General features: G+C 47.4%; 1 protein-coding gene across 3 annotated transcripts in view; it reads left to right on the forward strand.

The window, feature by feature from the left end:
* GMDS (GDP-mannose 4,6-dehydratase) overlaps positions 1-21,850 on the forward strand; it is a 623,719-nt gene extending 601,869 nt beyond the window's left edge. For all 3 annotated transcript variants that reach the window (XM_042938088.1, XM_042938090.1, XM_042938089.1), the window contains 2 exons: positions 21,155-21,223; positions 21,533-21,850. In XM_042938088.1, coding sequence (XP_042794022.1) covers positions 21,155-21,223; positions 21,533-21,595 — 132 coding nt within the window. In that variant the 3' untranslated portion in view covers positions 21,596-21,850. The remainder of the gene's footprint in view (positions 1-21,154; positions 21,224-21,532) is intronic.
* The last annotated feature ends 5,847 nt before the right edge of the window (positions 21,851-27,697 follow it).

Raw genomic sequence — 27,697 nt, forward strand, 5'->3', positions numbered from 1 at the left:
AGCTGACCAGAATTTTAAGGGCGGGAGGCGGTGTTAATGGTTACAATGCAATAGGAAAGGGGACGGGTGTATTTAGCAGGGGGAATACTGACTTTGGTTTTAAGCATTCCTGTGTCCATTCGACAGATACTTGTTGAGTGCCTCCTGTGTGCCAGGCACAGTGCTAGATCCTGAAGATAGAGGTAAATGAGAAAGACACACTTCTGTCCCTCATGGAGCTTACATTTTAGGGAGGCTGACAGTAGAACAATAAACTAATTGACAAAGTAATTACAGACTGTGGCAAGGGACAGAAGGGACATTAAGAGGACACTGTAACAGAGAGAACCAGGGGAAGACTTCTTCAGGGAAGGGCCTGTACGCAGGAGGCCATCCCACACACTTCCCAGGTCCCTGCAAATGGGCAAGAAACACTTTCTGCCCGCGTGGAGCTTCCATTTGATTGCGGGAAAGAAGCTCAGTGGTTAAGAGCAAGAGTTTAGGTGTAAAGCAGGCGAGAGTTTGAAGCTCATTCTCCTCCACCCCAACTCATCAACTCTGTCAGTCTCAGTTTCCTCATCTGCAAAACGGAGATGATATCCAGCACGTAAAATGACTGGAAAAATGAGGTGATGTCATAGATGGAAGCTGCATAGCGAGTGTGCAGAGGTGGCAGCTATAGAAAGGGTGTTGGCACAAAGCATGGAAGCACTATGGGGGGGGTAGAGCTGTGGGGGGGCCACACCCACACATGGGTGCAGGGCCCCGGGAGACTTTCACCCATGTGGCAGCACTGGCACAGCAGTGACACTATGAGAAGACACAGCACAGGAAATGACATACAAAGTGGTGAGGAGAGCAGGAGCAAAGGACAGTCAGTGACAAAGCCTTGAGCTTACTGGAGAGGCCATTTGGTTGCTCTGTGGGCCCTGTTTCTGGAAACTGAGAGGAGAAGCAGGAAAGCTGGGGGGCAGGGCATGTTGAGGGGAGACAGTCGGAAGCCTGGCAGAGGTGATCACAGTGGTAATTTACCAGTTCAGCTGACAGGGCCCCAGTCACAGCCGCAGTAGTAGGCACCCACAACATAGTGGTACCCCCACGCATGCCATAACTCACCCATTTCCATAAGGTGGAATCAGGGTCTTACCTGGCAGGTAAGCATCCCTGGGGAAAGGGCAGCAAATCATCAGACTAGAGGCTGCAGGCTGCATGTTGGTGCTGTGGACGTGGCCCTGCCAGGCCCAGCTGGCATAGAGGGCATCCAGAGAGGAGCTCCCAATTGCCAGGAAAAGTCAGGACCCAGCAGAATGCATGGGTGTGGGCCTCAGGCCCAGAAGGGTAGCTATCTGGGGAAGCTGGGGGCTAGATGGGCCTGTGAGCCTTGGGAGCAGGTCTGCTGAGGCAGAGTCAGAACGTGATCTCCAGGAAAGGTCTTCAGGATGTTCTTCTTTGTGCTCTTCAGTGTTTCAAAAGGACTTTTGCAGGCTCCACTTGCCTCATTTAAGCAATTTGGGAGCCATTTGGTGATGGAAGTAATTGAGAACCTCAAGGGGTAGGGCAGTCATGAAGTGTCTGGCTACACTGGACAGTCTGGGCTACATTCCAAGGAGAGAGACTGTTTTTCCTTTTAATACCCATTTGTGTACCCAGAAGTGGACTGGGTCCCAGGGATACCAAGCTGAATAACCCCCCAAAATGCATACGGGTCTGAGGAAGTGATTTTAGCACACTTTTGCTGAGGGTCCCCTTCGGGAATTCTGATTCATTCAGCCTATCTAAGGATCCCACCAATTCCACTTTTAACAAAATCCACAGAATTTGTTGAGGAACACCAAGTTACCTGAGGAGACAGAGATAGAGAAGGGCAACCAGATAAGAGAATGAAAGCAATTACCCACTTGATCTGGCTGATGCCCACCTCCTCAGCAGACATCCCTAGGATGTAGCTGGATCCACTCTTTCAGGGTCAGAGGTGGTGGCTAAAAGCCCCTGAGGAGTCCCCATAAGCAACTATTCCAAAACAGGAAAAAAATTAAATAACAAAAGAAAAAGCTCAAAGTGAGGAAGGGTCTATGTGAGGAATAAAGGTAAGGGGTTACATGTGGCTGGCTGTTCCTGGTGTGCATTAGGATCAGAGACCCATCCTGCCCTGAGTACCACTGCATCCTGCTAACTTCCTGTAGGACTCTAGGGACAGTCCCTTCTGGGCCCCAGCTTGTCCACCTGCTGACAGGACCAGCACAGCTGGCACCCTACATCTTTCACATAGACACTACCAGCAGGTCATGAAGGCAGGTTTTATAAAGTCAAGATATTACACTGTGTTTCTGTTCATAAAGATGAGTAAACATACTTCATTTATAACTCGAGACTATGGTCATCAGGAAACCCAGTTCTCTAGTCCAAAGAACAAGGCCACATTGGATTGGCCTTAACCTAGGAGAGGGGAGTATTTTGAAGATATAAAAGGAGAAATTTATTTTCTCCCCCACAAAACCAAAAATTTCAGACAGACCAGAAGAACAGTTACAGAACCAATGACAAGGAAACATGCTGAAATGACCCAGGTGTCACAGAAATGAAGCCCCTTCTGTCCACCATTATCTAAGGAGCATGACTTCCAAGCAGAGAGAACTGGCCGAAATGGAAAAAGTGGTTGGGGGTACAAAGTACCAGGGTATGCTTTCTCAGCTGGTAACCAACGAGAAAGGGCAGGAAATCCCAAAGGGGCAGGCCAAGTCAGGGCCTTCTTTGGGGCTCTGAGGAACTGTCTAATGTGTTTTGGGAAAAAAGATGTGTTGAGTTGTTGGCAGCATTTCTATCTCCCCTTCAGGAGGGTAAGCCAGAGACATACAAGGAGCCCCCCAAACATATATAAAATATTAAACAGAATGTTGGCCAATATTTAAAAGACTTTCCTTTAAAATAAATGACTCCTTCACGGGGAAAAGAGAGAGAAAAGGATAGGAAAGAAAGAAACTGTTCAAGAGAAATGAGGTGTAAGCACTGGGCTGCTAAAGCGTGATGCTGAGGCTTCAGGACTGAGCTCATCTGCCAGGATGGTTCATGTGTCTTTTCCTCCTCTACCCTCTGTGCCTCCTTGGATAGGGTGACTTTTCCAGTGCTCCAGTCAGAGGGATGGTGGTGCAAGAAGCGCTGAGTCACCCGATAAAGATCAAAGTGGCCCTTCAGGTTCTGCCACTGGCTCCAGTAAGGCAGGCACTTACTAGGCTTTGAGGTGCCCTGACCATCATTGAGATATTTCCCTCCTTTGACAGGAAGAAGGTAAATCTTTTCTCCTGAAAGACCTTCTCTGTTCCATGACCCTGCGAAACTTTGAGTGCCATCAATTGGCACACAGTATTTCCCTCCATTTATTTTTGGTAATTTGGTGACAGTGACATAGGTTATCCCAGAAGAACTTACTATATCAGATCCCGCTCTCCTCCTCCAAGAACTCCAGGGTGCCTACGAGTGGGTGAGGACCTACAGCCTAAAAGGAAGCCCCTGGGCTTTGGAACTCCTGACAGAGGCTGTCTGTGCTGCTCTGGCCTCCATCCCTTTCCCAGGACCCCTAAAATGAGTCCAATCTGCTCACCAGTCCCTAGGTGGCCAACAGGTTCCCCAAGTGAATCCCTGAGGCCACCTGCAGGCAGAGGGTCTGATGAGTATCCAGAGGAAGAAATGTATCCAGGGATCTTTCTTGAAGCTCCAAATTATTACATCCTGGATTCACTGCCACCTGTAACAGCCTACCTTACCCCATGCTCATGGACCACTCTAAAATTCTGGGATTTCTGACTAGCCAGCTCCCTACAACCACAGGGCACTAGTCCAAGCTGCATCCCCCATCTGAAATGCTTCCCCAGGGTCTCCCATAGCTGGCTCCTCCTTGTAGTTAGGACTCTGCTTAAACATCACCTGGTCTGTGTTCCTGACGCAGGAACCATTTTCATCATGGTCTTGGTTTCCTCCCTGCTGGTTTGTTTACTGCCAGCACCCCCACAACAGAATGTGCACTGCCTATCTGTCTCATTGGCTGCTATGTTAGCAGCACTGGAACAGTGCTGTGGGAATACAAAGGCAGATTACGTATAATGGGGTGGGGTGGGGGAGAAGGTTGGAATGAGTTCAGGGAGTAGGGAGTCAGGACTTGAAGAGGGGAGAAGAATGAGCATGTGTGGAGGGCCTTATCTGACAAACACACAAAACATCACATCCTTTCCCCAGCTCCAGGTTGTGGTACAAATGAGATTTTCCACCTGAGTCTCTCTGTCCCTAAGTCCCACATGTTTTACAGGGGTATAGTCGAAATAAATGAAGAGGAAGAGGAAGAACATCACAGGCTATAGGGAACTAACAGAATGACAAAAGGGGGTTGCCCATTGCTGCAGTCAGAAGTTTTGGTGGAGGGATGTCGGGCAGGCTCTTTGGAGAACCATCCCCTAGTCTTGGAATGGCCCCCAAGGCATCTTGCCAGATCCTCCAGGCCCTGGTGGAGCCCTAACGTTATGCACTGACAGTCGCTGCCGTCTGCTCAACACCAGGCACTGCTCTAAGCACTTACGGTCTCTGGTCTTTATTATTGGAAGATATAATTTAACAGGTTTATAAATGATAAAACTGAGGCTCAGGTAGTAAGTGACAGTATTGGGATTCAGCTAAGGTCCAACTCCAGATTTCATGCTAAACGAGCCCTGACTGCTGTGTGCCTGGGGTCCATACCCAGCACAAGGTGGGAATCCCATGCCAGCCTGCCCTCAGCCATACCAAACTGCAACTCTTGGAAGATTCTGTAACACCTTTGTGCCTTTCAGCTCCTGATCCTACACCTACACTGTCTTTACCTTTGCCCTTTACCATCCTCCCTCCCACTTATTCTTCATGACCCAGCTCAGGGAGCATTTGCTCTGAAAATGTTTCTGAAGGCCTCGGTCCCCGATGGGCTGCAGTCCCCTCCTCTGGCCCACTGTGAGAATAGCTCACCCTAGCACCTTTTCTAGAGGGAAAATGTTGAGAGAGTCCTCCCATTTACTTGTGCAGGTGCCATGGTGACATACTTACACAGGGTACTTTTCAGGCTCACCATTAATGCTCATTCTCCTCCCCTTTCTTGTTGCTCTTCAGGTCTCAACTCTCTCTCTACTCCCTACACTCACATGGCCTCCCTCTCTGCCCATCTGCTGTGTCGCTCACTCTTTGCTGTGGCACGCGTCATATGATAATGCCATGAGCTCACTAGTCTTCATCACTGGACCTCGATCATCTCAAAGACCAGCAATTATGGCTACTGAGCACAAGAATGCCTGAATGTTGCCAAGATTACATTACATTACATTTACAGAAAATAGGTCAAGAGGTCCTAATAGTAAAGCACGACACAGCTGTTGTTATGTGATAAATATTACCATTGTCACTACTATCACCATGACGGTGATAAATAGAGACATCCCTTTCTTTCTGAACTCTCACTGTCCAAACTCCAGAACTAAGTCACTTTGGATAAAGTCTTTAGATACCATGTGTTCTCCAGACTCGTTCCAGCAGTAATCTCCTTTACTATCCAGACCCTGAACCTGAAAAGATATACACCCTGAGGAAGAGTTGCATTTCTGTTAGTTATGGTCATGGCAGTGGCGTAAATAAGACTGGACAACTCTTTTGAAATCTGTGAGTTGAAGTCTTTTCATAGAAAAGGGTATTCCGCGGAGGTCAGATACTGAGGAAAGGCCATTTGGAACTTTCCCAAACTCACAGAGTTCCCATGTCAGGCATCTCTTAGTATTCCTTGTGGTCCTAGAAAGCCAACAGTTCCTAGAAGATTCCGCCCCAGAGCCTGGTTCTGCCAGAGGAAGTCCACTGGGAGTCTCATGGCCTGGTAGTGTCAGCGGGGTACAGATGAGGAAGAATCCTTCCACAGGCAGTTGCCCACTGGTCTATGTTTTAGCTACCTGCAAAGTCCATTATCATGACCATTCCTGATGGAGCTTGAGGAGCCGATGGATGTTTTTTCTTAGAAAATGCATTAATCATATGAACCAAAACAAAATACTTCTTCATCTGAGGTTCCCCCTATAAAACGTTTCACCTCCAGCTGAGGGAAAACAATGAATTTGCTTTTGCTCTACAATCCATGGCTGTGTCAAAGTTTTTCAGAAGGTGCTGTTTTGACATCAAGAGCCATGTGCTTATTTCAGTGTGGTGTCTCCTGATAATGCTTCCTTTTTTTCTGACTCAGGTTTCCACTCCTAAATCTGCTGTAGTGTACAACCCACGCAGGCAGTCCAACCAACAGTTTTAGTGTTTCTGGACCTCTAGTGAAGTGAAAGTATATTCCCCTTCTATTATGTCTTCAACAAGTTCTCCAGGGTGGCACTTCATCCTCATTAAGAAGAGCTGCTTGATGGGAATGTGTGACTTGGTGTATTGTACACCTCAACTGTCAGCCCACATACTTAACAGAGAAGGAGAAGGAAGGGAGTGTAGATAAATGGGATAATTACCTGGTCTGGGGTCACAGAAACCTGGTTTTGAATCCAGGCTCTACCACAAACTGACAGTGGGCATTTACCGGAGCCTCACTTTCCTCATGGAGCACACAGGACTGTTAGAAAGTTTAACAGTAGGAGGTATGTAAAGTGCTTAGCACATGGCTCAAGCAAGGGGCCCATTTAATAGGTGTTGTTATTGCCAGCTCAAAGCATTTCCCAATTTCCCCACCCCTAAACTAGTAATAGGTCTCAGAGCCTCTATGGACTTCTGGAGTGAATGACAGCCAGAAGTACTTCATGTCCAAGTCCTGAATGGTCAGAGCTGGGGCGTGGGGGTGGCTCATTAGCCCACTGAAGAGGGAACCTCTCTTAAAAGGCCCCTGAGTAAAAGCTTCCTAACCCAGTAACAGTCTCCAGTAGGCCAAGCCATTTGATTAGGATTTGCATCAGTGGTAGATTTGTTCCCCCACTTTCACCACTATTTATCAGGCAAGTGTCTCAGTGACATGCATAGCCCTGGGCAATAAGATACTGCAAGTATTCACTTTACAGCCACAAGACAGCTGAAGCACTCAGTCTGGCTGGTTATTTGAAAAGCTCCCCAAATGTTCAGGGATGTTTTCATGGGGAATGTTTGAAGCCATAGTTCCCTCTGAGCCCCGTGCAACACATCACTACCAAAACCACACCTGTACCCTCAGGTCACCTGCCTCCTGACTAGTGCTCTCTACATGGAGCCATCCAGGAAGTATGGGCTGACCCACCCAGGAAGTGTGGGCCCAGCCTCTGTGGGCAGAGGTGACCAGGGCCAGCATAGGCCTCGGCCATCTGATTGTGTGCTAAGTCACCAGCTCCCCCCACTGCTCAGCTTACCAGGAGCAAAAGTCACAGGGCAGTGCTGAGGCTAAGCCAAACCAGGGCCTAGCTGGAGCAGAACTTGAGAGCCATTGCTCCTGCGCCACAGCCACTATGAAATGATGAGCAGTCATTAGGCAAGAAGATGCAATACATGATCCATATGGCACTGATGCAAGGCACGTAGTGCTTGTGCAGGTACCAACAATCCTAGCAGAGTGGCAAGCAGTAGCTTAGAGAAGGGACCTTAAAATTCTTCCAGCCCATTTACAGATGAGGAAAGCTTGAGTTATTATGGAACTCATGTGGAGGGCCAGAGCTGGGCCTCACCTCTCTGCTCTGCTCCCTCCCCATCATTCCAGTTCCCCATACAGAATCCCAGGAAGGTCAGGTTTGGGCAGGCTTTCCCAGTTCAGAAATCAAACTCAGAAGGAATTGACAGTGAAATGATTAGGGCTGCCTTATGTGGCAGTAGGAGACCCATTCTGAGGTTGATGGTGTTCGGACCCAGACCCTGAGCTCCTCCAAACTGGGGGCTCTTCCCTCCACTGAGCATCAACCTTCTAGGAACCTTCACAGGGCTGTGTCTACTTACCTGAGCCTTTGATTCTGTGAAGTCTGCCCTACACAATTGAGGTGTAGCAGTAAAACAAAGTGAACATAACTTAGAACTGAATCCCAGTCTTCATTTTGCCAGCCTTCCAACCCTGACTAGCCCTTTGTCAGTCCTGGCCCAATCTTTGGAACACCTCTCTCCTCTCCCCCCAACTCATGAATGCCAGGACCTTCAGAGTTGGTGTCAATCTGCAAAGATAGGCCTACTTTCTATGCCAATGAGCTTTTGTGGACTTGATGTGGCCAGAATTCTAGAACCATCCAATACTCTAGTCTTTTTTGTCCCTCTTTCCTGTGTTTATTTGCAGAGTACATCATGCATAGCAAAGAAACTGAGGCTCCTGTTTGGTGGTTTTATCAACTTACTGATCAAGAGAAACAACATAGTGATGCAAATAATCCTGGGACTGATTCCTTGTGGCATGAGGAATTCACCTCTTGATTTCCTCTGACATTTTTGAGTGTGTCTTCTCTGTCATGTCTTATCCCCCTTAATTATTAAGAACGATACCACAGTGGGCACTACTTTGGAACTACTACATAGGAAAAAGTTCTAACTGCAGAGTCATGTCCTAAAGATAGTCCTAGGAAAGCACAGAAGAGAAAATCAACAGAAGCAGTATAGGAAGTTATTACTGTTGGGCATTGCTGCTGTAGGGGTGGATTATGTAAAAGAGTATGATCTTTATATTTCTATAATCAATAATTCCCCACATCCAGATAGAGCTATTATTTCCAAAGCATTTTCACGTACACTCAAGTGTTATCTTAGGCAAGCTAGCAGAGTGTGAACCAAACTCTTGTTTTATCTGTGGACATTAAAGCCATGCTCCGCTGTGGGCAGCCAGCAACTCGGACTCCAGGCTTTGTCGGTGAAGGCCGCTCCAAGCACAAACAGAGCACCTGCCAAGGGTTACTGTGCAGAATGTCACACTTGGAGTCCCCACCAAAGCTTTCATCAAAGTCAACCTGATTATTTTCCACTGCATTTTCCTGAAAGGATGTTATGATTTTCTAGATGTTTGGTGGCTGGCGATAAATCAGGCTTTTATGATGTCATGTGAAAGGCCACCTCTCGGACTTCCTCCTGCCACAAGCCATAGATTAAAAGCGGGATGGGTTGGTAGGGCATAGTGTACACAGTTTGGCTTAACCCTTTCCTTGCTTGTCCTAAGGCACAGCTGAAGCTGTCCATTAGCTAGGGTCATAGAAGAAGGTGAGCTGCCTTCCCCTCTCCTTCCTTTCACACGAACACAGCTGGGGCCTGTGGAAACTGAGCTCCTTTCTCTGAGTTAACCAGACTTCCTCAGCTAAGAGGCTTTGGCAACAAATCAAGATCCAAAATAAGACAGTATGTTCCATGGAATGATATAAGAGAACATAGGTAATTTCACAAAAGTAATCTTTTCAAAGAGCCTCTGTTTCATAATCATGAAAATGAGAGATTTCCTTGAAAAGGAGATAAAATCTAATGCCGATGAGGTTGTGATAAAAAGTTACACTCATACTTTGCTGGTAGTGTTTGTAAATTCATACAGTGTCTTTGAAAGCAATGAAAAGGTTCTCATTCAAGCCCAAATCCTAGGAGTTCTCTGTGAATCCTCTTTCCTCCAAATCCAGTCCTTCAGCAAGTCTTCTCACTCTCACTATCTCTCCCCGCATCTGGGCTGCTCTCCTTTCCTGCCACAGCCCCGATCCAGGCTCCCGTCCAGCACAGCACCCACACTGATGCCTGAAAACATCCCACGGAGCATGTGCCCCCAGTGCCGGAAGCCTCCAGGGGCTCAGAACACAAGCCAAACTCCGTGTTTTGGGTAGTAGGCTGATGAAGGACTATACGTTTTAAAGCAAAGCTAGGTTCTTTCTCTGTAGATGAGTGAACCTTTACAGACATAGAATTTGGTAAAAAAAAAAAAAAATTAACTCAAGCAACTTTCAGTGCTGTGTCCCATTGTCTTGAGAACTAGTGGAAGGGTGCCTGGGTGGTTCAGTCGGTTAAGTGTTCGACTTCGGCTCAGGTCATGATCTCACGGTTCATGAGTTCGAGTCCCCCATCAGGCTCTGCACTGACAGCTTGGAGCCTGAAGCCTGCTTAGGATTCTGTTTCCCTCTCTCTCTCTCTCTCTGCCCCTCCCCTTCTCACAGTCTGTCTCTCTCTCTCTCAAAAACAAATAAATACATTTAAAAATTAAAAAAAAAAAAAAACTAGTGGAGAAAAAGAAGGCAGCTCTCAACAAGGAGTATTTGTAGTTAGAGTTTCACTCCGGCCAGAATTCTGCTCACACAGGAGGAAGTGAAGGGTGGGGCGCCATCTCTGCAGCCCTCTGGAGGTTGAGTGTGTCCTTGTTTGGCCAGAAGAGGTGTGGCCCTTCTACCACATACCCCAGCAGGTGCCAGCTCATAGGCCAGGTTCCTGCCTGCTGGCCCCATGACATTTCTTGGGCCCTATGTCCCACAGGGCCAGCTGAGTATAATCCTGACTTAACTGCAATAGCTCGGACAGAATCCCTTCAAGAGTGGCCAGATGGTTCTAGGTTGGGTGGCACAAACAAATCAAAGCGTGGCAGCTTTTTTAGGAGGCAAAGGGGCTGAAGCATGCCAGGCAAAAATATGTCATCCACCCTTTTAAACATTTAGCTAAAAGTCAGTCCCATTCATACTTTGAAAGATTGCATTGACATCTGAAAATCAGACTTGTGAGCTATATCGAGTTGAGTTAACCAGCTGTATGACTGTGGCCGGCCAGCTGCAAATAGTCTACGACACAATCTGTGACTAGAGAGTAAAGTCTTGTGAAGACACGGCTTTGCTGGGAGAGACCTGGGCCCCGTGATAGGGATTACCCAGCAGGCCAGGCCTGATCTGACCTTTTTTTACTTCTCCAACTTTGTCTTGGGCTCTGATCACCCTCGTTCATTTTGCCCAGACACAGTGGCCTTCTCTCTGCATCTCAGACCAGCGGTGTTGCTCCCTAAGGTCCTTATACCTGTGGTGTCCCTGAAAGACCCTCCTACCCCAGGACTTCGTGTGACTAGCTTTTTGTTGTGATTCAAATCTGGGATCATATGTCACTTCTTTAGGAAGGCCTTCCCCACCCAGCCTTCCCACTCTTTATCAAGCTTGCTCCCTCTTCTGTCTTTGCCAAACCCTCTCAGTAGTTGACATGGTCTTATTCACATCTCCTGTCCTCTTGACTGTCTCTCCCAGCTGGAACATAAGCTCATGAACATGGCCTTGTCTTGTCCACGGCTACTTCTCCAGCATCTAAAACTATAAACATTTGGCAGCAAAGGATCAAGAGCATTATGAAATGTTTACAATAATTGGGGGAAAGTAGAATACAAAATCCTGTGTACTCTGGTTACAGTGATTCAAACAAAATGACGATTTAAAAATAGTAGTAAAGGTTAAGTGCAAGGTTAAAGTAACATACAAGCATGAAAGAAAAACTATAATACAATCCAGTTAAAAGATTACATTTTCATCTGTGATATTAACTATAAGAAATTAACAGGATAGCTTTCCCTATACTTCAGTGATAAGAGCAACACCAGCTAGCCTTAACAGTGTAAAATGAATTGGAAATAGTGCTAGCTACTTTCTATGTGTAATCTTGAATTCTCACAGCAGCCCTGCAAGATAGGTGATGTTTTCCCCATTTTACAGATTTAAAACCTGAGGCTTAGAAATACTGAGAAACTTGCCCCCCACACAGCTAAGTGGTTGAGCCATGATACAAAGCCAAGTCTCTCCAGTGATGTCTCTGTATTGGTGGTGGTGTCTAAGAATCTTTTGTTATTGAGATCGAAGTTATACACAATGAAAGGCACAGATCTTAACTATATATTTGGGTCCACTTTGACAAATGCATACACTCATGTATGCTACACTCCTATCAATGTAAAGAACATCACCCAAAAGTTTCTTCGTGCACCTTCCCTGTTGATCTTTTTCCCCTGTAACCACCGATCTAATTTCTATCACCATCAATTAGATTGCCAGTACTAGAACTTCATACACATTGAATCATACTGTATCTACTCTTCTCTGTCCATTTCTTTCATTCATCACTGGAGTATGTTCCATATTTCTATCTGTTGTTACAGTCTTTATTATTTAGAGACCTTTGTGCCACTCAAATTAGTGCAGCATAAAGTATATTGCTTATAGTACTTTTTAGGGAGGGTTTGTACCACTGAGCATTGTGAGTGCTGGACTAAGTATCAGAAATCCTGACTTCTAGTCCAAAACCCTACTACTAGATGGCTTTGTGACATTAATCAAGTTATTTGTTTAAATATCTCTATAGATACGTAGAGGTATAGGATTCTATTCCTCTTATAAAAATATAAAAGAAAGAATGCCAGGTAACATGTGATATAGATACTCAGAAGCCAGGTAAACTCTCTATTAACCATGGTAATAGGAAACCAAATAATGGATAGATAAAATCATAAAAAACCTAAATATTTGTCTTAATGCTCTTTTCTCCATACCTCTCAAAAACCTTACTAACAAATGCCATCATACTTGTCTTAATTTTTCCTCAAATATAAAAGTCCCTAGAGAAACAACCGTAAAACAAGAATTTGGACTTAGTCAGCTGCCTGGTTAATCCTAGAGTTTCTTAAGTTACTGAGGGCATGAATGATTGAAGGAATGTGGGGGTATACATTTGAATGACCCTGTCATATAATTTTTATTTTGGTTGGGAGGAGGATGGATGGTCGGATGGATGGATGAATGGATGGACAGACAGACGGATGGATGGACTGAAAGGAGGGAAGGAAAGAAGGACTACTGAAGTGAGTTTCTTGAATTTGAGTGACCTATGGTACTATATAAAATGAGAAAAATCCCAAAGGAAAAAAATATCCCATCTATATTATGGAGGCATTCATATCACTTACAATATTTTTTAGTACTAATATTCAAAAGGAGGGCAGAACCTTTTCTAAGGGGTGGTGTGTATTTCCTAACAAACTGCAAAGGACAAGCTTAAGGAAAATCACCTTCGCCTGTTGCTATTAGGGGTCTCCTGTGACCCAAGTCAGCCTCCCCCAAGTGAGAAGGTACCTTCCCTGGTGACAAAGTGGCTCCCCACCGCATGCATGCTGAAGATAAGCTGCACAACAGAGTTGGGCTTTAACTCTCATGGATACTTTGTACAGTGCTTTCATCCCTAGGAAATGGGCACCTGAAACAGATACACAATCTCTTGAGTTGCATTTTGAATGTGATTGCCTGGAGATTTAATTAGCCGATGTATGTAAAGTACTTTGAGGTTGAAAAGTACTAAGTGGCAAAAGAAAGGCAGCCTGCTTCTTGTGCTCCAGAGTGCCACTTGCCAATTAGGTCACAACAATCTTTAATCGGTCCACTTAAAGGTGCTTTATCTCCTTTCCTCAGGGTTTGTGTCACCTCCTACCAGCATGGGTAAATCTTTACACCCTAGATCCAGTTATTAACAGTAACCAGTAATTTCCATCGAAGATGGTGCTGGCTTTGAAGCCTGGAATGCTGAGGTCACTAACAATCTTATCTCCCTTTCATTAACTGGCTCTGCATCACAACTGTGAGTCAGCCCCCCATATCAACTGTTTGGAGTGAAGATCAGTGAAGAAATCAGAACCAAGAGGGCTCCAGTTACAGTACTTAATCTAGCTTTCCCTAGCTTGATACTCCTGTAAGCACCAGGGATCAAGAAATAAAGCTAAAAACAACAACAAAAATTAACTCTATGATTACAATGTAGATGTAGAATAGGTACAGAAAGACATTAGTACCTCATAAATGTGTATGATGCAAGCCTACATCCTATTCCCCAAATCCTATTGCTTATTTTATTTAAAGCAACCTATTAACACCAACCTATGAACAGACAGTTCCCCCAAAGCTACAAAGCACAGCTTCTGAAAGATGTTTTCCTTTGCTCAGCTAGCTCACTCACAGCCTGTCTGAACAGGACAGGCCCTGAAGGCCCTCAGGGCTGGATGCTGCAGATGGCTGGACAGCTCTTGGGACCCTGCTGTAAGGGCACCCTGCTCCTCTGCCCCTTCAAATGAGGGGAGAAGCTGGGCCTTAGCATAGCATGCGTTGTATGGCTCTGTATGTCCCTTCCATGCAGGATAATGGACCACTGCCCTCGTCTCTACACGTTTCAAGTATGTCTGCCTGAAGGGGCTTTCTCCACAATATTTTTAAAAACCTATTTAAAAGAAAATTAGTGTGGTTAAGTCCTGTATGTCTCCTGCATGATTGTGTTGTCAGTGTGTCTTATAGAGTGCTTTTTGTCTAACTACATTTCTTTCTTTTCTTTTAAATTTTTTTGTTTATTTATTTTTGAGAGACAGAGACAGAGTGTGAGCAGGGGAGGAGCAGAAAGAGAGGGAGACAGAATCCGAAGCAGGCTCCAGGCTCCAAGCTGTCAGCACAGAGCCCGATTCAGGGCTCGAACTCACCAACCGCAAGATCATGACCTGAGCCAAAGTCGGACATTCAACCGACTGAGCCACCTAGGTGCCCCACTACATTTCTCTTTCTGTGCTAACCATGTTTTTAGAACACATGTTAAAAAGAAGCATCTAGGGGAGCCTGGGTGGCTCAGTTGGTTAAGCGTTCGACTTCAGCTCACGTCATGATCTCGCGGTCCATGAGTTCGAGCCCCGCATCAGGCTCTGTGCTTGACAGCTCAGAGCCTGGAGCCTGTTTCAGATTCTGTGTCTCCCTCTCTCTCTGACCCTCCCCCATTCATGCTCTGTCTCTCTCTGTCTCAAAAATAAATAAACATTAAAAAAAATTTTTTTAAAAAGATGCATCTATATGTAGGCTGCACTATAAGTGCCATTAATTGGGTTCTCCCTTAATAAAGTGAATACTTTCTTTTACCACCTTAGGCTTTATTTACAAGTGGGAGCATAAGGAATACAGTGTTCTCATTCACTGTCCATGAAAGCTCTACCATGCTAAATAGATTTTTCAGTAGTGTCTAAGCCATACACACACAGAGGTATTTCCTTCCCTTTGTTTAGTAGCTCTTAATAGCTCCTGGTTCCAAATGATAAATGCTACCAATTGAAAATAAGTGGTCCCCAACCTAGGCTAATGGGATCACTGAGGGGTCACAGGATCCTGGAGACCCCCTCAGGCACCATCCAAGGGGTCAGTACAGCACATCCTGGATCATAACTAACCAGGCTCACATGCAAGGCCACCAGTGGAGGTGACAGTGGTGATGATGTGAGGGCTCTGCAGGGCATTCAGTGTGGGGTATATATGTGTTACCCTGTGCCGAGTGCCTCCCAGCAGCCTCCATCCGGGTAACTGAGGACAGGGACACAATGCAGGGTCTGCTCACTCAGTTTTGCTCCCTTTGCCACTTTATCTCCACTGTCAGTACGTTCTTCGCTCATCAGAGCCGGTGCTGACTGACTCAATTTCCCTGAGGTTGAGCCCAAGCATTGTTTGGGGTCTGACGGCATTCTGTCAGCTCCTGCTGATGGACAGTCCCACCGAGTCCAGCTTCCTGAGCAGACGAGACGGCCTGCTGTTTTCTTCTTGTCTCTTATCACCTCTTGTCATTAAAGGAGAGGCCTTGCTTCAACTTCAATTTGTGCTGATATATGGCAGTAAAAGGGAAGAGAGGGGGAAATGTTCGTTCCGTTATTAAGGCCACTGCCTTTCTTACTGCTCTGAGATTCACTCCGTCTCTGGGAAGGTTTCAGTCAAATGATGTAGTTGTGAGCATGGAAGAGTTTAAATTGCCCAATAAGAGACATACTATATTGCAAACTTTCTGGGGGAAATCTCAGTCTTCATTCCCCCACCCCATTCTTGCTGACTCCCAGCTGCACATCTTGAATCTTGACTGGGATATTCTAGGCAACTTTAAAGCTTTTTCCATTTTACTGAAGTTTGTTGTTGTTTTGGTTTTTGGTATTTTGTTTTGTTTTAGCATTTCTTTTTCTCTAAAAAGAAGCATTTCCCCAAGAGTAATCTTTTCCTGCTCACTCCACATTAGCATAAAGTTAGATCAAGAACCAAATTTGCTTCATTCTTTTATTCCCTTGGAACCTAAGCTATTCCTCAATTTTGCCTTTAAAAAAAAAAAAAAACAGAAGAAATGAATATCCAGTGTTACTCACAGCTCTGTATTTTAAATTCTTGAAGATATAACCAGGGCTTTCACCAGTCTTAGTTTTCTTTATTAACATCCCCTGTCTATATATCTTCTCCTTATTTGTAGCACTCAAGAGTCAATTTCTTTCAATATGCACATTAGAAATTTAACAACATCCTGCCAAAAGTGCTCACACTCTTAAAATGGTTCTCCACCTAAACAGCTGTCCTTTGCAAACCTCACAGGCAGACCTGTTGAGGAAACATGGTATCCAACACATGATTTGAAATAAATATTTAAATTTCCCCAACACAACCACAGAGAAAAAGGGAGACAAAGAAAATTACACTATGAATTTTGAGAAGTTATCCTATGTTGTCAATCTATTTAATAGCATTCCCCACAGTGATTTTCAGGAGAGAAGGGTGGGTATCAAAGGCATTTAATGTGTTAAATGATGATCAAATTTTTAAAAAGATTGGGGGCAGGGAGGAAAGAAGACTAACCCGTGTGATTTAAAGATGCGTTGTTATCTTGATTGAGATAAAAAGGCACCCAGGAGATTTGAGGAAAGGGAACTATAGTTAGAGTAGAAGATAATGGCACAGCATGGTCTCTCCTTTTCTGGATTTTATGTTAACTACTGTGGGCTCAGGAACTGGCTTAATGACTTTTCCAGGATTTGGTCTGGCCCTTTATCAGTTCACTATAACAAGAACATAAGCCAGGAAAGCCTGAAAAATTGCTGCAGCAAAACATGCCCTCCTACTGGGCTGCTGTTTCCAACTCTGGCCATTGGCATTGGGCCTGTAGGGTTTATGCCTAGACAGAGCCATCAGAGGACAGCTCCTAAAGGTCTGACCAGTCAACGGTAGGCAGGGAGTCCGAGAAAAATTAAGGGGGCTCTGGGCATCTGGACATGCACGTTTTCTCTTTGCTCATGCTGTTTTGCTGCTGTAAAATGCTCAGCTAAACCTAATTGAATTTGACAATAATAAATCACATGTTGAAACTGTATAGCTCACCTAAGGAATAGCAGTGGAAACAGTGAAGACACCAGAAGCCAGAGTTCAGGAAATGTCATATTCACATAGAAATGCTTTAAATTTTTCCCAGAGCTTTATTCTCTCTCTCTCTCTCTCTCTCTCTCTCTCTCTCTCTCTCAGAAAAGCTCCAGACCACCCAGTGCAGAAAGTCCATTTTGGAAAGTGTACATAAAATCTCCTTAATCAGCTCTTGCCCCTGTTGTCATACTATGACTTTAAGCCTATAAATAAAGAAGGAACTGAACTGTCAAAAAAGAAGAAAAGGACAAAACAGATGAATCATTCTTCTCTCTCCTCCTTAGGAGTTGATCACGCCCTAGAGGAGAGGATTTGTCAAATGTAAAGGGAAACTGTAGTGTGACCTTATCTGCCTCCCTCTCCCTCCCCTCCCCTTCCCCTCTCCACCCCACCCCAGCATTGCCCCTGTAGTCCTGTGAGAAGAGCGGTTAGTTCCTGATGTTCTTGTAAGAATCCAGCTTCCCCAATCCCATTTCTTTTCACGGTGGCAGAAGCCTTATTTAAAGAAGCATTTTTGTGTCCTTGCTGTCATTCCAGAGCCACCTATACTCCTGGGCCACACTTCCCCACCCCACCCTTTAAGTCCACCTTATGCCCCAAACCCTGCAGCCTAAACCATTTACTATATATTTTCCCTAAAGGGACACAATAGAAAGAAGTAAGAAAATCCTTCAAGAGAAGTGAACAAGCTAGGATGTCCCTAATCTTTCCCTAAAAGTTGACAGGGGCAAAAGCACAAGGACTAGTCTAGATGTTAGCTCAGTAGCAGCTGGCATAGAGAGCCGCTGCTTTGTTTTGATGGAACCTCATCCTCTTCCTTCACTAGGTCTCTTGGTCTAATTAAATTTCAGGGAGACAGAGCCTTGGCAGAAGGTTAAAGTAAGCTGCTAGACTGGAATGTAGGAGCTGGGCTCAAAACTAAATTGGGAAGTTTAACTGGGTGCGTCTCTGGTTTCAATGAAATACTTTTACAGTGTATGGTAGCAATGTCTGTTGCTGAGCTTTTGAAAACCATTTTTCTTTTTCCTTAATTGTAGTTCCCTAGTTGTTTTTATATTATGAGCTACTTGTAGAAAAATACAGGAAACATAATTACAATACAAAGCTCCCTTTCCCAAGCCTACTGAGATCATTTGAAGCCAAAATGGGTTTTAGGGTTTTGCTAACTATAAGTTCAGAGCCATGAATTGCATCCTATGCAATGCTGGTTGATTTACAGCAAGTGTTATGTGATTAAACAATAACCATGTTTCTTCAAGCTATGTAACTGCTATAGAATTGAGGGAGGCTGTGTTGCTTCATGACGCCACATTTCACAGCTCTCTAGGGAAAAAGAATGAATATCTTTGTGTGACTTTTATAGTAAAATAGAGAAGTATTGTGGAAATATATACAAGTTTATTTAGGGAAAGGAAAGAGAAATAAATTAATTTGTTTTTCCATTTATATTTCCAGCACTCCATGCAGTGTTAAATTGCCAGTTATTAATTTTTGTATCCTACTTTTCCTGAAGAATCTGTATGTGGACTGTTAGGGCCAGCAGAAATAACTTGTTTTATTATTATTTAACACTCTGGAGAGGAAATCAGTACTTCACTGTATTGTGAAATGCAAACGCCTTTGGGAGTTTGATTTATTCAAGCCTAAAAAGTAATGATGGATGATGGAGAATGAGCGTTGTTGAATGTACTCTGTTAGAGAACCATTTCAAGCATACAGTACAGGGCGCTGCCGCCCTTATTCAAGGTGGGTCCATTCCAAGCCCCACCTCCAGTGATGCTTAGAACTGTCAATAGTACTGAACTCTATGTATACTATGTTTCTTCCTACACATACACACCTATCATAAAGTTTAATTTATAAATTGGGCACACTAAGGGATAAACAATGATAACTAATAAGAAAACAGAACAATTATAACAATATCCTGTAATAAAAGTTATGTGAATGTGGTATCACTCTCTCGAAATACCCTACTGTACTGTACTTACCCTTCTACTTGTGATGATGTGAGATGATAACATACCTAGTGATGAGAGGCAGTGAGGTGCATGACGTAGGCATAGGGGTAGGCTACTGCTGACCTTCTGTTTGCCTGCTCCAGACTCAGTTGAAGGCAGGTAACTGAAGCCATGGAAAGTGACACTGAGGATAAGGCAGGACTATTGCACGCTCATTCAGAAGTAGCATCCAGACACCCTTCAGTATGGAAGTCTCAGTGAAGGTGGGCACCAATTCTGCCCAGCCCTTTGTGGCCTTTCTGATCATGAATCTCTAACAAACTCCCCACACGTGCTACCTTTCAGGGAATCTGAAGAAAATCAGTGGGGCAGGCTTTCAAGCTGCCGCTTCATTGTCGGTTACTTTCACCTGATGTAACTGGTTTTAGGTTGTTCTTTAATATTGTGTGTAACTAAAATAGTTTCTCAATGGGGTATGTATCCTGTTTAAAGTACAGCTCTTTGTCATACCACCTTCACATTCTTTTGTCTTAAGGACTCATCTTGTGTACTGTTTGATGAATTCATTTGTACATGTATTTAGGCAAAGCTAAATGTTTATTTCACCCCCCCAAAATGGTCTGTTTCAAAGTACGTCTCTTTCCTCTTTCTTTCTTTCTTTCTTTCTTTCTTTCTTTCTTTCTTTCTTTCTTTCTTTCTTTCTTTCTTTCCTCCCTCTCCCTCCCTCCCTCCCTCCCTTTTTTTTTTCAAATCCTCTTGAAATTCTCATCTCAATGTTCTTCCGAATCAGTCTTCAGAAATCTATAATAAGAAATGGGTGAGTGAGGGCTGAGGTACAGGATTTATACATCTCCCTATAGTTTTCTATTAGACAGTTTCCTTCTAAGGAAGTCTCTTAAGTGGATGGAAACTCTCCTAAAGCAGTTCCATGTCTGAACTGGTAAAGCTGAGCAGGGCCGACCCAATCTGAGTCTTTGGCGTTGTAGATAGATGATAGATAGATAGATATTTTGATAAGGCCCTGTCAGATGGGATGAGAAACGCAAGGATCAAGTAGATGTCAGCTTCGTGTACAGGAGCTGGAGGGTCGTTTCAAAATCAACTTGATCTTCCATCAGAGCAGTTAGGGAAGGAGTGCGGTGGAGCTGAAGAAGCTGCAGGGTGCTGGCTCTTCGGAGCTGTATTTTCAGACAGCTGGTTGCAACGTATTAGTGGGTCGTGAGGTGAAGTGGCTTGAGATCATTATTTTCTAAGGAATGGGACAGAACAGAACAGAAGAGAAAATACGGTATGTCGTGCCCCCGGACAGTGAGGGCGAGGATTGCTTCGTGAAACTTCAGTTTCGTTTTATGTGCACGCGGGTGTGCTGGAGGGCAGTGAGCCGCCCGTCTTTACCGTGGGTCAGGAAAGCTCGAGGCCACCGCCCGGAAAGAACAGCTCTGCGGACCGGGGATTACCCAGCCCCCCGCCGCGGAGTCCCGGGTCCCCCAGCGCCGCGCGCCAGCACGCTGCGGACCCGGCGCCCCGGAGCCCCGGAGACTCCGGGGAGAGTCGGAGCGCGCCCGCGGAGGGCTCACGGCCGTCCGCCCTGCAGCGGAGAGGAAAGCTGCCGCGGAGCGCGGGGGCGGGGAGGAGGCGTCTGCTCATTTACTCCTCTACTTGCCTGAGAAGTGCGGTAATTCGAAACAGTTCTCACAGTAGCGTCCCTGACAACTTCATGTTGGGGTGTGTGTGTGTGTGTGTGTGTGTGTGTGTGTGTGTGTGTGTGTTTTAAGTCATTTAGCGTCAATGGGACGCCGCGGAGGGGAGGGGTGGACAGGAGGAGGTGGCTGCGTGAGCTGGGGACGGAACCGCTGTCACGGTCCGCACTGATCTGTGCAGCGCATTCTTAAACGCGACCTTCCCAAGATTTACGGCTCCGGGAACCGCGACTGAGCGTGCCTGACGGGGACCAAAAGGAGGGAAGCGGGAAGCCGTGTGCATCCTGAGCTGCCCGCCGACAGCAGCGGGAAGGACGCTGCCGCCGCCGCCCCCGACCCACGTCTGCTTTATCTTTCCCTCCCCCCGCAGGACTTTCTGCAAGGAGATTGCACCAAAGCGAAACAGAAGCTGAGCTGGAAACCCCGGGTCGCTTTTGATGTAAGTGCCTTTTTTTACGGCAGAATCCGCTGGCCCGCTCGCTGCGGGGCTGGGCTGGTTCGGGCCCGGCGGGAGGGGTGGCCGGCCCGGCGAAGCAGCGAGGTGTCCGGAGCAGCAGCGTTCGGGCCCCGCCGGGCGCCCGAGGTGTCCCAGGCTTGGAAGGAGAGGAGGGGGCAGGGTGGAGGCGGGTAGGGTGGAGGGAGGGTTGCCGAGGCCGCTCCGCGCGCTCCACAGGGGGTGGAGGTGTCACCGGGAGAGTGTGGCAGAAACTTCTCCTTCACCGCCCACCCCCTGTGTCTCGGGTCCCAGGAGCTGGTGAGGGAGATGGTGGACGCCGACGTGGAGCTCATGAGAAACAACCCCAACGCGTGAGCGCGACCGCGGAGCCCCGAGCCGCCCCTGCCGGCCTACGGTCCCTGCTTGGAATCGGCGGGTGCGGGGCCGCAGGTGTGATCCTGGGAGGGGCGGGAGAATCCGGCCCGTTCCGTGCGACCCTCCTTGCCACTGCGCCTTATTCCTGCCGTTAGGATGTGGGACGGCTGAGGTTTGTAGCAGCCGGGACGTGCCACTCCGGGGTTCGGCCCAATTTCCATTTGTCGAGGCCTCTTCTGAAGGGTTTTGTGAAATCAACAAGATGTTTTAATCACAAGTTCACTATACTTGAAATTATGTCATTAGACAACTGAAATTGTGGGGCTTTCAAATTGTTTTTCTCTTTTATTAAAAATGTCCTTTCTATGAACTAGCATTAACAGAGTCGTCAATGTTTTTCCTGAAGTATAAGAGCGGCTATAAGGACCCCCAAACAAAAACACCCAAATTCTTGCCTTGGAGTGAAATAGCTTCCTTTAAGCCTCCCTCCCTTTGGAGAGAGCCCCTGCAGGTAGACCCCTGCTGGGCCTGAGCCTGGCCTCTCTGGAGTGTTCTCCTAAGGCTCTGCCTGGGACATTTCTTTCCTTCTGGTGACAATAAGCCACTCTATCCAGCCGATCTGGAAACCCAGTTCCTGAAGAAAGGAGGCATTCACACCCCCTCAGGTCTCTCTGCTGACTATAATTAGAACCCACGGGGCTCCCACCATCTCAAAAGAAGTGTTGAGAAATAGAGGGGGGCTAGAAGAAGCAACGTGAAGGTAAGTAAATATTGTTGGAACATTCCAGGCCAAAGCCCCTGATTTACCCAGAGGTCTCTGAACCCATGCCTTTCCTTGTGGTCTAGAATCTTTCACACAATACTTATTTCCAACCACTTCTCAGTACCAGATCACTTTTTAAATCTAATTTTGATGTAGTCATTCACCCAATTTATATTAAGTAACTAATATATGCCAGACATTGTGCACTTGAACTACATCAATGTTAATTAAAAATTATAATAAAGAGGTTTAACTTGGGCCTCAGATCACTGGATCCACTTTTATTGAGTGCATCATTTAGGTGGCCTGGCTTTCACCGCAGGTATGTTCTCCTGAGCTGTGTACAGTGGATTAAGGCAGGTTAAGGCAGGTGGACACATAAATGTATATAACCCACAAGCAGCAAGCAAAGATTTGTGTACAGGTGTATACTTCTGCATGAAATACAATATTTTGCCCTAGAATAAACTGGGTCAGGACTCTTCTTTTCCCCCCTCACTCCCCCTCCAAGGAAAATAAAATAAAACTTTACAGCAAATGGAGTTCCAGCCTTTGCACATGCTTGTGTGAATGCCGGTGAACTATTTCTGAATGTCTTCACCGGCAGGTTTATGATCTGGGGGAGGACCCAGGCTCCAACGGCTGGCGGCAGGAAAGAGGGCTCTTTGTGTGGCTGCCTGAGTTGCTGCAAGAGCATGCTGGCCAGGGGCAGCCTCGGCTTCGATGGAGCAGAACTGGGGCAGCTTGAGCTGGCCCACCCGGTTCTCAGAAGCTGCCCCAGGACAGGCCTTCTCCCAATCGGGATGCTGCTAATGGGAAACAGATGGTCCTGGAAGGCTGGGCTCCAGGACCGAAATGGCTGGTGGGCACACATACACACAAATACACAGTCACACACATTGTCACACATCCAAACATTCCCATGAACACAAATACAAATACACACCTACAACCTGCCATCTCACACACTGACACACAATAGTCTCACAAACACTTGAAAACACAACTCACAAACCTGCTATCACAAACACACGGCCACACACATAGTCTCATAAACCTCACAAATCACACACACATTCCCCTTAGCCTTGACCCTGATGGATAGGCACCCCCTCTCCTCCTCTGACCCCATGAACCTTCACCTCATCCCACACCCAAGCGTAGAGGCCATTCAAGGGTCCTTCAGGCTTTGCAGTGGCCCCATGTAATTCAGTGTTTTGAGGCTGTTAGCCCAAAACCATAATAAGCTCCTTAGTAAGGATCAGGAGGGATTCTAGGCAGGGGCTTAATGGAACTGTAGTGGAGTTATAATGTTATATTATTTTTCTCACGATGACCCAAAGCATCAGTTTTTGAAAGACACAAGAGTATGTTTGGTTGCAACCTTCTTTCTATTTCTGAACCCTCAACTGGGGGGAAGGGGTTGGCTCCTTTGGCTTCCTGGTCTCCTGTTTAAAAGGTGAAAAAGGGGCTTCTGGGTGGCTCAGTCGGTTAAGTGTCAGGCTTTTCGGCTCAGGTCATGATCTCACCGTGTGTGGGTTCAAGTGCCATGTTGGGCTCTGTGTTGGCAGTGCAGAGCCTGCTTGGAATTCTCTGTCTCCTTCTCTCTCTCTCTCTCTCTGACCCTCCTTCACTGGTGTGCTCTCTCTCTCAAAATAAAAAATAAAAAATAAAAACTTAAAAAGGGTGAAAAAGAGAATATATTTGCTTAGGTATTTATGTTCTTTCTGTGCTGTGAATTTCACTCAGACATACCTTCAGGATAGTTCTTTTTATTAAACAGTGTCTTCCATCTTAAATCTCAACTCAGTTTCACTGAACTTAATTACCTCCCCTTTTCCTGGTGAGCCAGCCCTCGCTATTCAAGTATGATAAAATAGCTTCCACCTTTTTTTTTTTTTTAAGTAAAATCTAAGAAAGTCAAACTTTCAGTATATTCAAACACAACACCAAAGGCGCCAAACACCACATTTATGCCCCTAATGAACACCAAGGTGCATAGATACCTGGGCCACCCAAGCACCTCACTTTCAACCGGACCTGCCTGCCTGCCTCTGTCTTGGGAGGTGTCTGCTGCCCTTTGTCTTTAAGGAATTAGGAGGGAGCTAGGCTCCGCATAAAACTGACACACCCCTACAGCTGTTTGGGGATAAAGGCCTGCAGAGCAGGGAAGTGTTGAAATGCTAGGGGAGATAAAGTTCCCCGCCAAGATGACTCCTCAGGAAACTCGATTTCAGGTCTACCGTTGTGCGGCAGTAAACCATGCAAAACTGCTTCAGGCTTCCTCTTGGTCTTTAGTCGCCTTACCAACACCAAGATTCCATAGAACCCCTGCTCGCTGGATGGTCGACTGCTGGCATGAGACTTTCCCCGTGTTCTTAAAGCTGGAAGCTGGAAGCAACTCTTTGAATTTTCACCTCAAATTAACCTTAAACGCACTGTTTACAAAGGACTTTCTAAACCCCAAGAAAAAGCCTCAAAGCATCCCAGACACCGTGTTTGTATTTGGAAATTCAACCGGGAACTCTCAGTTGTAACCTGGATCCCAATAAATCCAAGCCCATACGTCATCTATTTTTCACAACCTGTGCTTGCAGGTTTGCGCGATCGATCTACGTATGGTACGCTGGAAGGGGGTGCGGAGAGCGCTCCCACCCCGGTTTTACAAAAAGATCGTGCACGCGCTTATGTACGTATCTTACAAATAGTTCAACATGTCCCAACATTGCCACCTACACCTCTCTAAAAATCGTTGATTTTAATAACTGGAGGTGTCGAGAAGTTTCACAAACGGCAACGACAACTGGGACACAAAGCTGCTCTGGGAGCTGGTCCACCCTCCGCAATCGGGGGTTTCCCACCATCCACGGCGTCTTTTTCGAGCTCACAGGGTCTGGATAGGATTTCTTCCGGGAGGCATAGGGGGCGCTGCTGCCTTGCTCCAACTAGGCCCCAGTCCAGGGCTCCCAGCGACCTCGCAGCCACATTCCCTGTCGCACGCACACCCCGGGAGCGTCGAGCACATTTTCAGGGACTGTGCCATCAGGATTATTACTCGTCACTGGGGCTCTAGCCACTTCGCTTTCCCGAGCCCGTGTGGCCGCCATTGCCTCCCCTTAGGCCCTAGCTGCGATGCTTCCCGCAGGCCTCCTTGGGCTCACCCTCGCCCCCGTCTGGCTCGGTCCCCGAGTGCGCTATGTCCCCAAAGACGTTTCCAAGGCCTCCGTTACGAACGACGACACGGCCCCACCCCACCCTCACCCATTTCCTCGGCCAGTGTCTCTCTGCTGGGAGGCCGACGACCGCGACCTGACCCCGGCCCCGCCGCCTACTCCCCAGATCCCTCCCTTCCTCCAGGGTCAGGGATCACACAGCGGACGCCCCGTCTCAGCTGCCCCTTTTGATCTCTAAATTCGGGACCGAGGTGCTCGCCTCTGTGCACACCCAGCATGTAAGGTGCCTAAGGGCCCGACGACAGGTGCTGAGGCCTAGGATGGCCCGCGTACCCCGCTCACTAGCCCAGCAAGTTCGGGCGAGGCTCTAACTCAGGACCTCCAAGCTTCCGCCAGGACACAGTGTGCTGGGGTGTTGGTGTGGCAGACCGCGGGACCGACCCGCGCCGCGCGCGTGCGCAAGCGCCGGCCGCGCTCCCTCCGCCCACACCTGGGAGGCTAGCCCCGCGCACGTGTCGGGAGCGGGGGGAGGGGTGTGCAGCCTCAATCTCCCGAACAATCGAGCACCAGCGGGGGCTGAGGAGGTGATGGAGAACTGTCCTTAAGAAGGAAACCCTCCAAGCCTCAGCCCTCGCCTAGCTAAGGCGCCAGTGCGCACGCGGAGCCGGGCGCTCACAAGCCTAAGACCTAAACGCTAGAACACACGGATTGGTGAACTGGGGAGACAACTGAAATTGGGGCTTCCCAGACTCCTGCCACTCTGAGACGAAGCGCTGGGCACGGGCCAGCTTGTGAGGAAACCGCCCAGCCCGAGGCCTAGGCTGGAGTGGCGGGCCCCGGGCAAGGGAATGTATATTTGGAAGGGGTCAGGACCTCGGCTGGAGTCTGGCTTTTTATGGCGAGGAAGCCGCCTGGGAAGGGCCTTCTGGCGAGGCTTTCCTGTTGTGCCACTTTCCCCCCGCCGCCACACACACCCGCCCCCCACAGCGCCCAAGAGGGAGGGAGGCCCGATCCGGCGGCACCCCGGGGCCCCTGGCTCCACGGACCCTGTCTTGGCTTCTGAGATGGTGGATAGGCCCTCCCGGGAGCCAGCCCGCAAATACGGAGCAATGATACATTATTTCTCGGTCAGCAAACGCACTGTAAACAACTGCCCTGTATCTCCTGGATATTCCATAGAACCAGAGTGGGAGTGGGCACGCAGGAAACCCCCGTAAGGACCCAGGACAGGTGACCTAGGACATCAGCCGCTCGAGTTGTCTCTGGGAACTCCTAGGACCTAGGCAGCCCTTGGCTATGGGAACAACGACAGGGCCTCCACCCATACACATACCCCTCCCGAGACTCCCCCCCCCATACTTCCGGCGGAGGCTCCGCGGCACCCTTTCTCCCCGAGTTGGCCCACCACACTCCTCCTCTCGCCCTGACCTGAGCGGCCAGCTGTGAAGCCCATCGTCCACTGTCCGCGTGAGTCCTCCGTGGGTGATAGCAGACATCCTCTTCATAACCTCAAGGAAGCCCTTCTGTTGTGTGTGCCAGGGCTGCAGAAAGACCCCGAGGTTGGAGCGCTACTGCGCTGGCGCTGTGGAACTAGCCGGCAACTTGGGGGACCATGGCAACCCCCAATGCGGGCCTGGGGCGCGGGGCTTTCAGAACCGGATACCTCTGCGCACCTTCCGGGTCTCGGATTTTGTTCAGCTGGGAGGACAGAGTTTTCGTTTTTCCTCCAGTAGCAGATTTTTAAGAATCCTATGGCCACCTAGACACGTGCTCCCCACCCCTGTCCTGTTTGCACATCTGCACCATTAACAAGACCCAGGTACAGCCTCCGGGACCAATGACCTGCTTTTATACTGAAGGAAATGAGGAGGCCTTAAGAGTTAATGGCGCTAAATGTGTTGGTTTTCCTGCTTTTTCCCTAGGGTAGGTAATGAGGGAGGGAGGGTGCCTGTCTTCTCTTTCTTATTCTCTCTCTCTCTCTCCCCCCCCTCCTCTGCCTCCATCTCTCTGTGTCTCTCTCTCTTATCTTTCAATCTAAATCAGCCTCAAAGCCCTCAGACCCCTTCATTCCCAAACTCAAGTTCTGAGACCCTCCAAGCCCTTCACTGAGGCCTCCTCCTTGTCCCTAGGCCCTGCCTGGGGTCCCACCACCCAGGTCAATGGAGA

The sequence above is a fragment of the Panthera leo genome, chromosome B2 (assembly GCF_018350215.1).
Source record: "Panthera leo isolate Ple1 chromosome B2, P.leo_Ple1_pat1.1, whole genome shotgun sequence".
In the NCBI taxonomy this organism is placed as follows: domain Eukaryota; kingdom Metazoa; phylum Chordata; class Mammalia; order Carnivora; family Felidae; genus Panthera; species Panthera leo.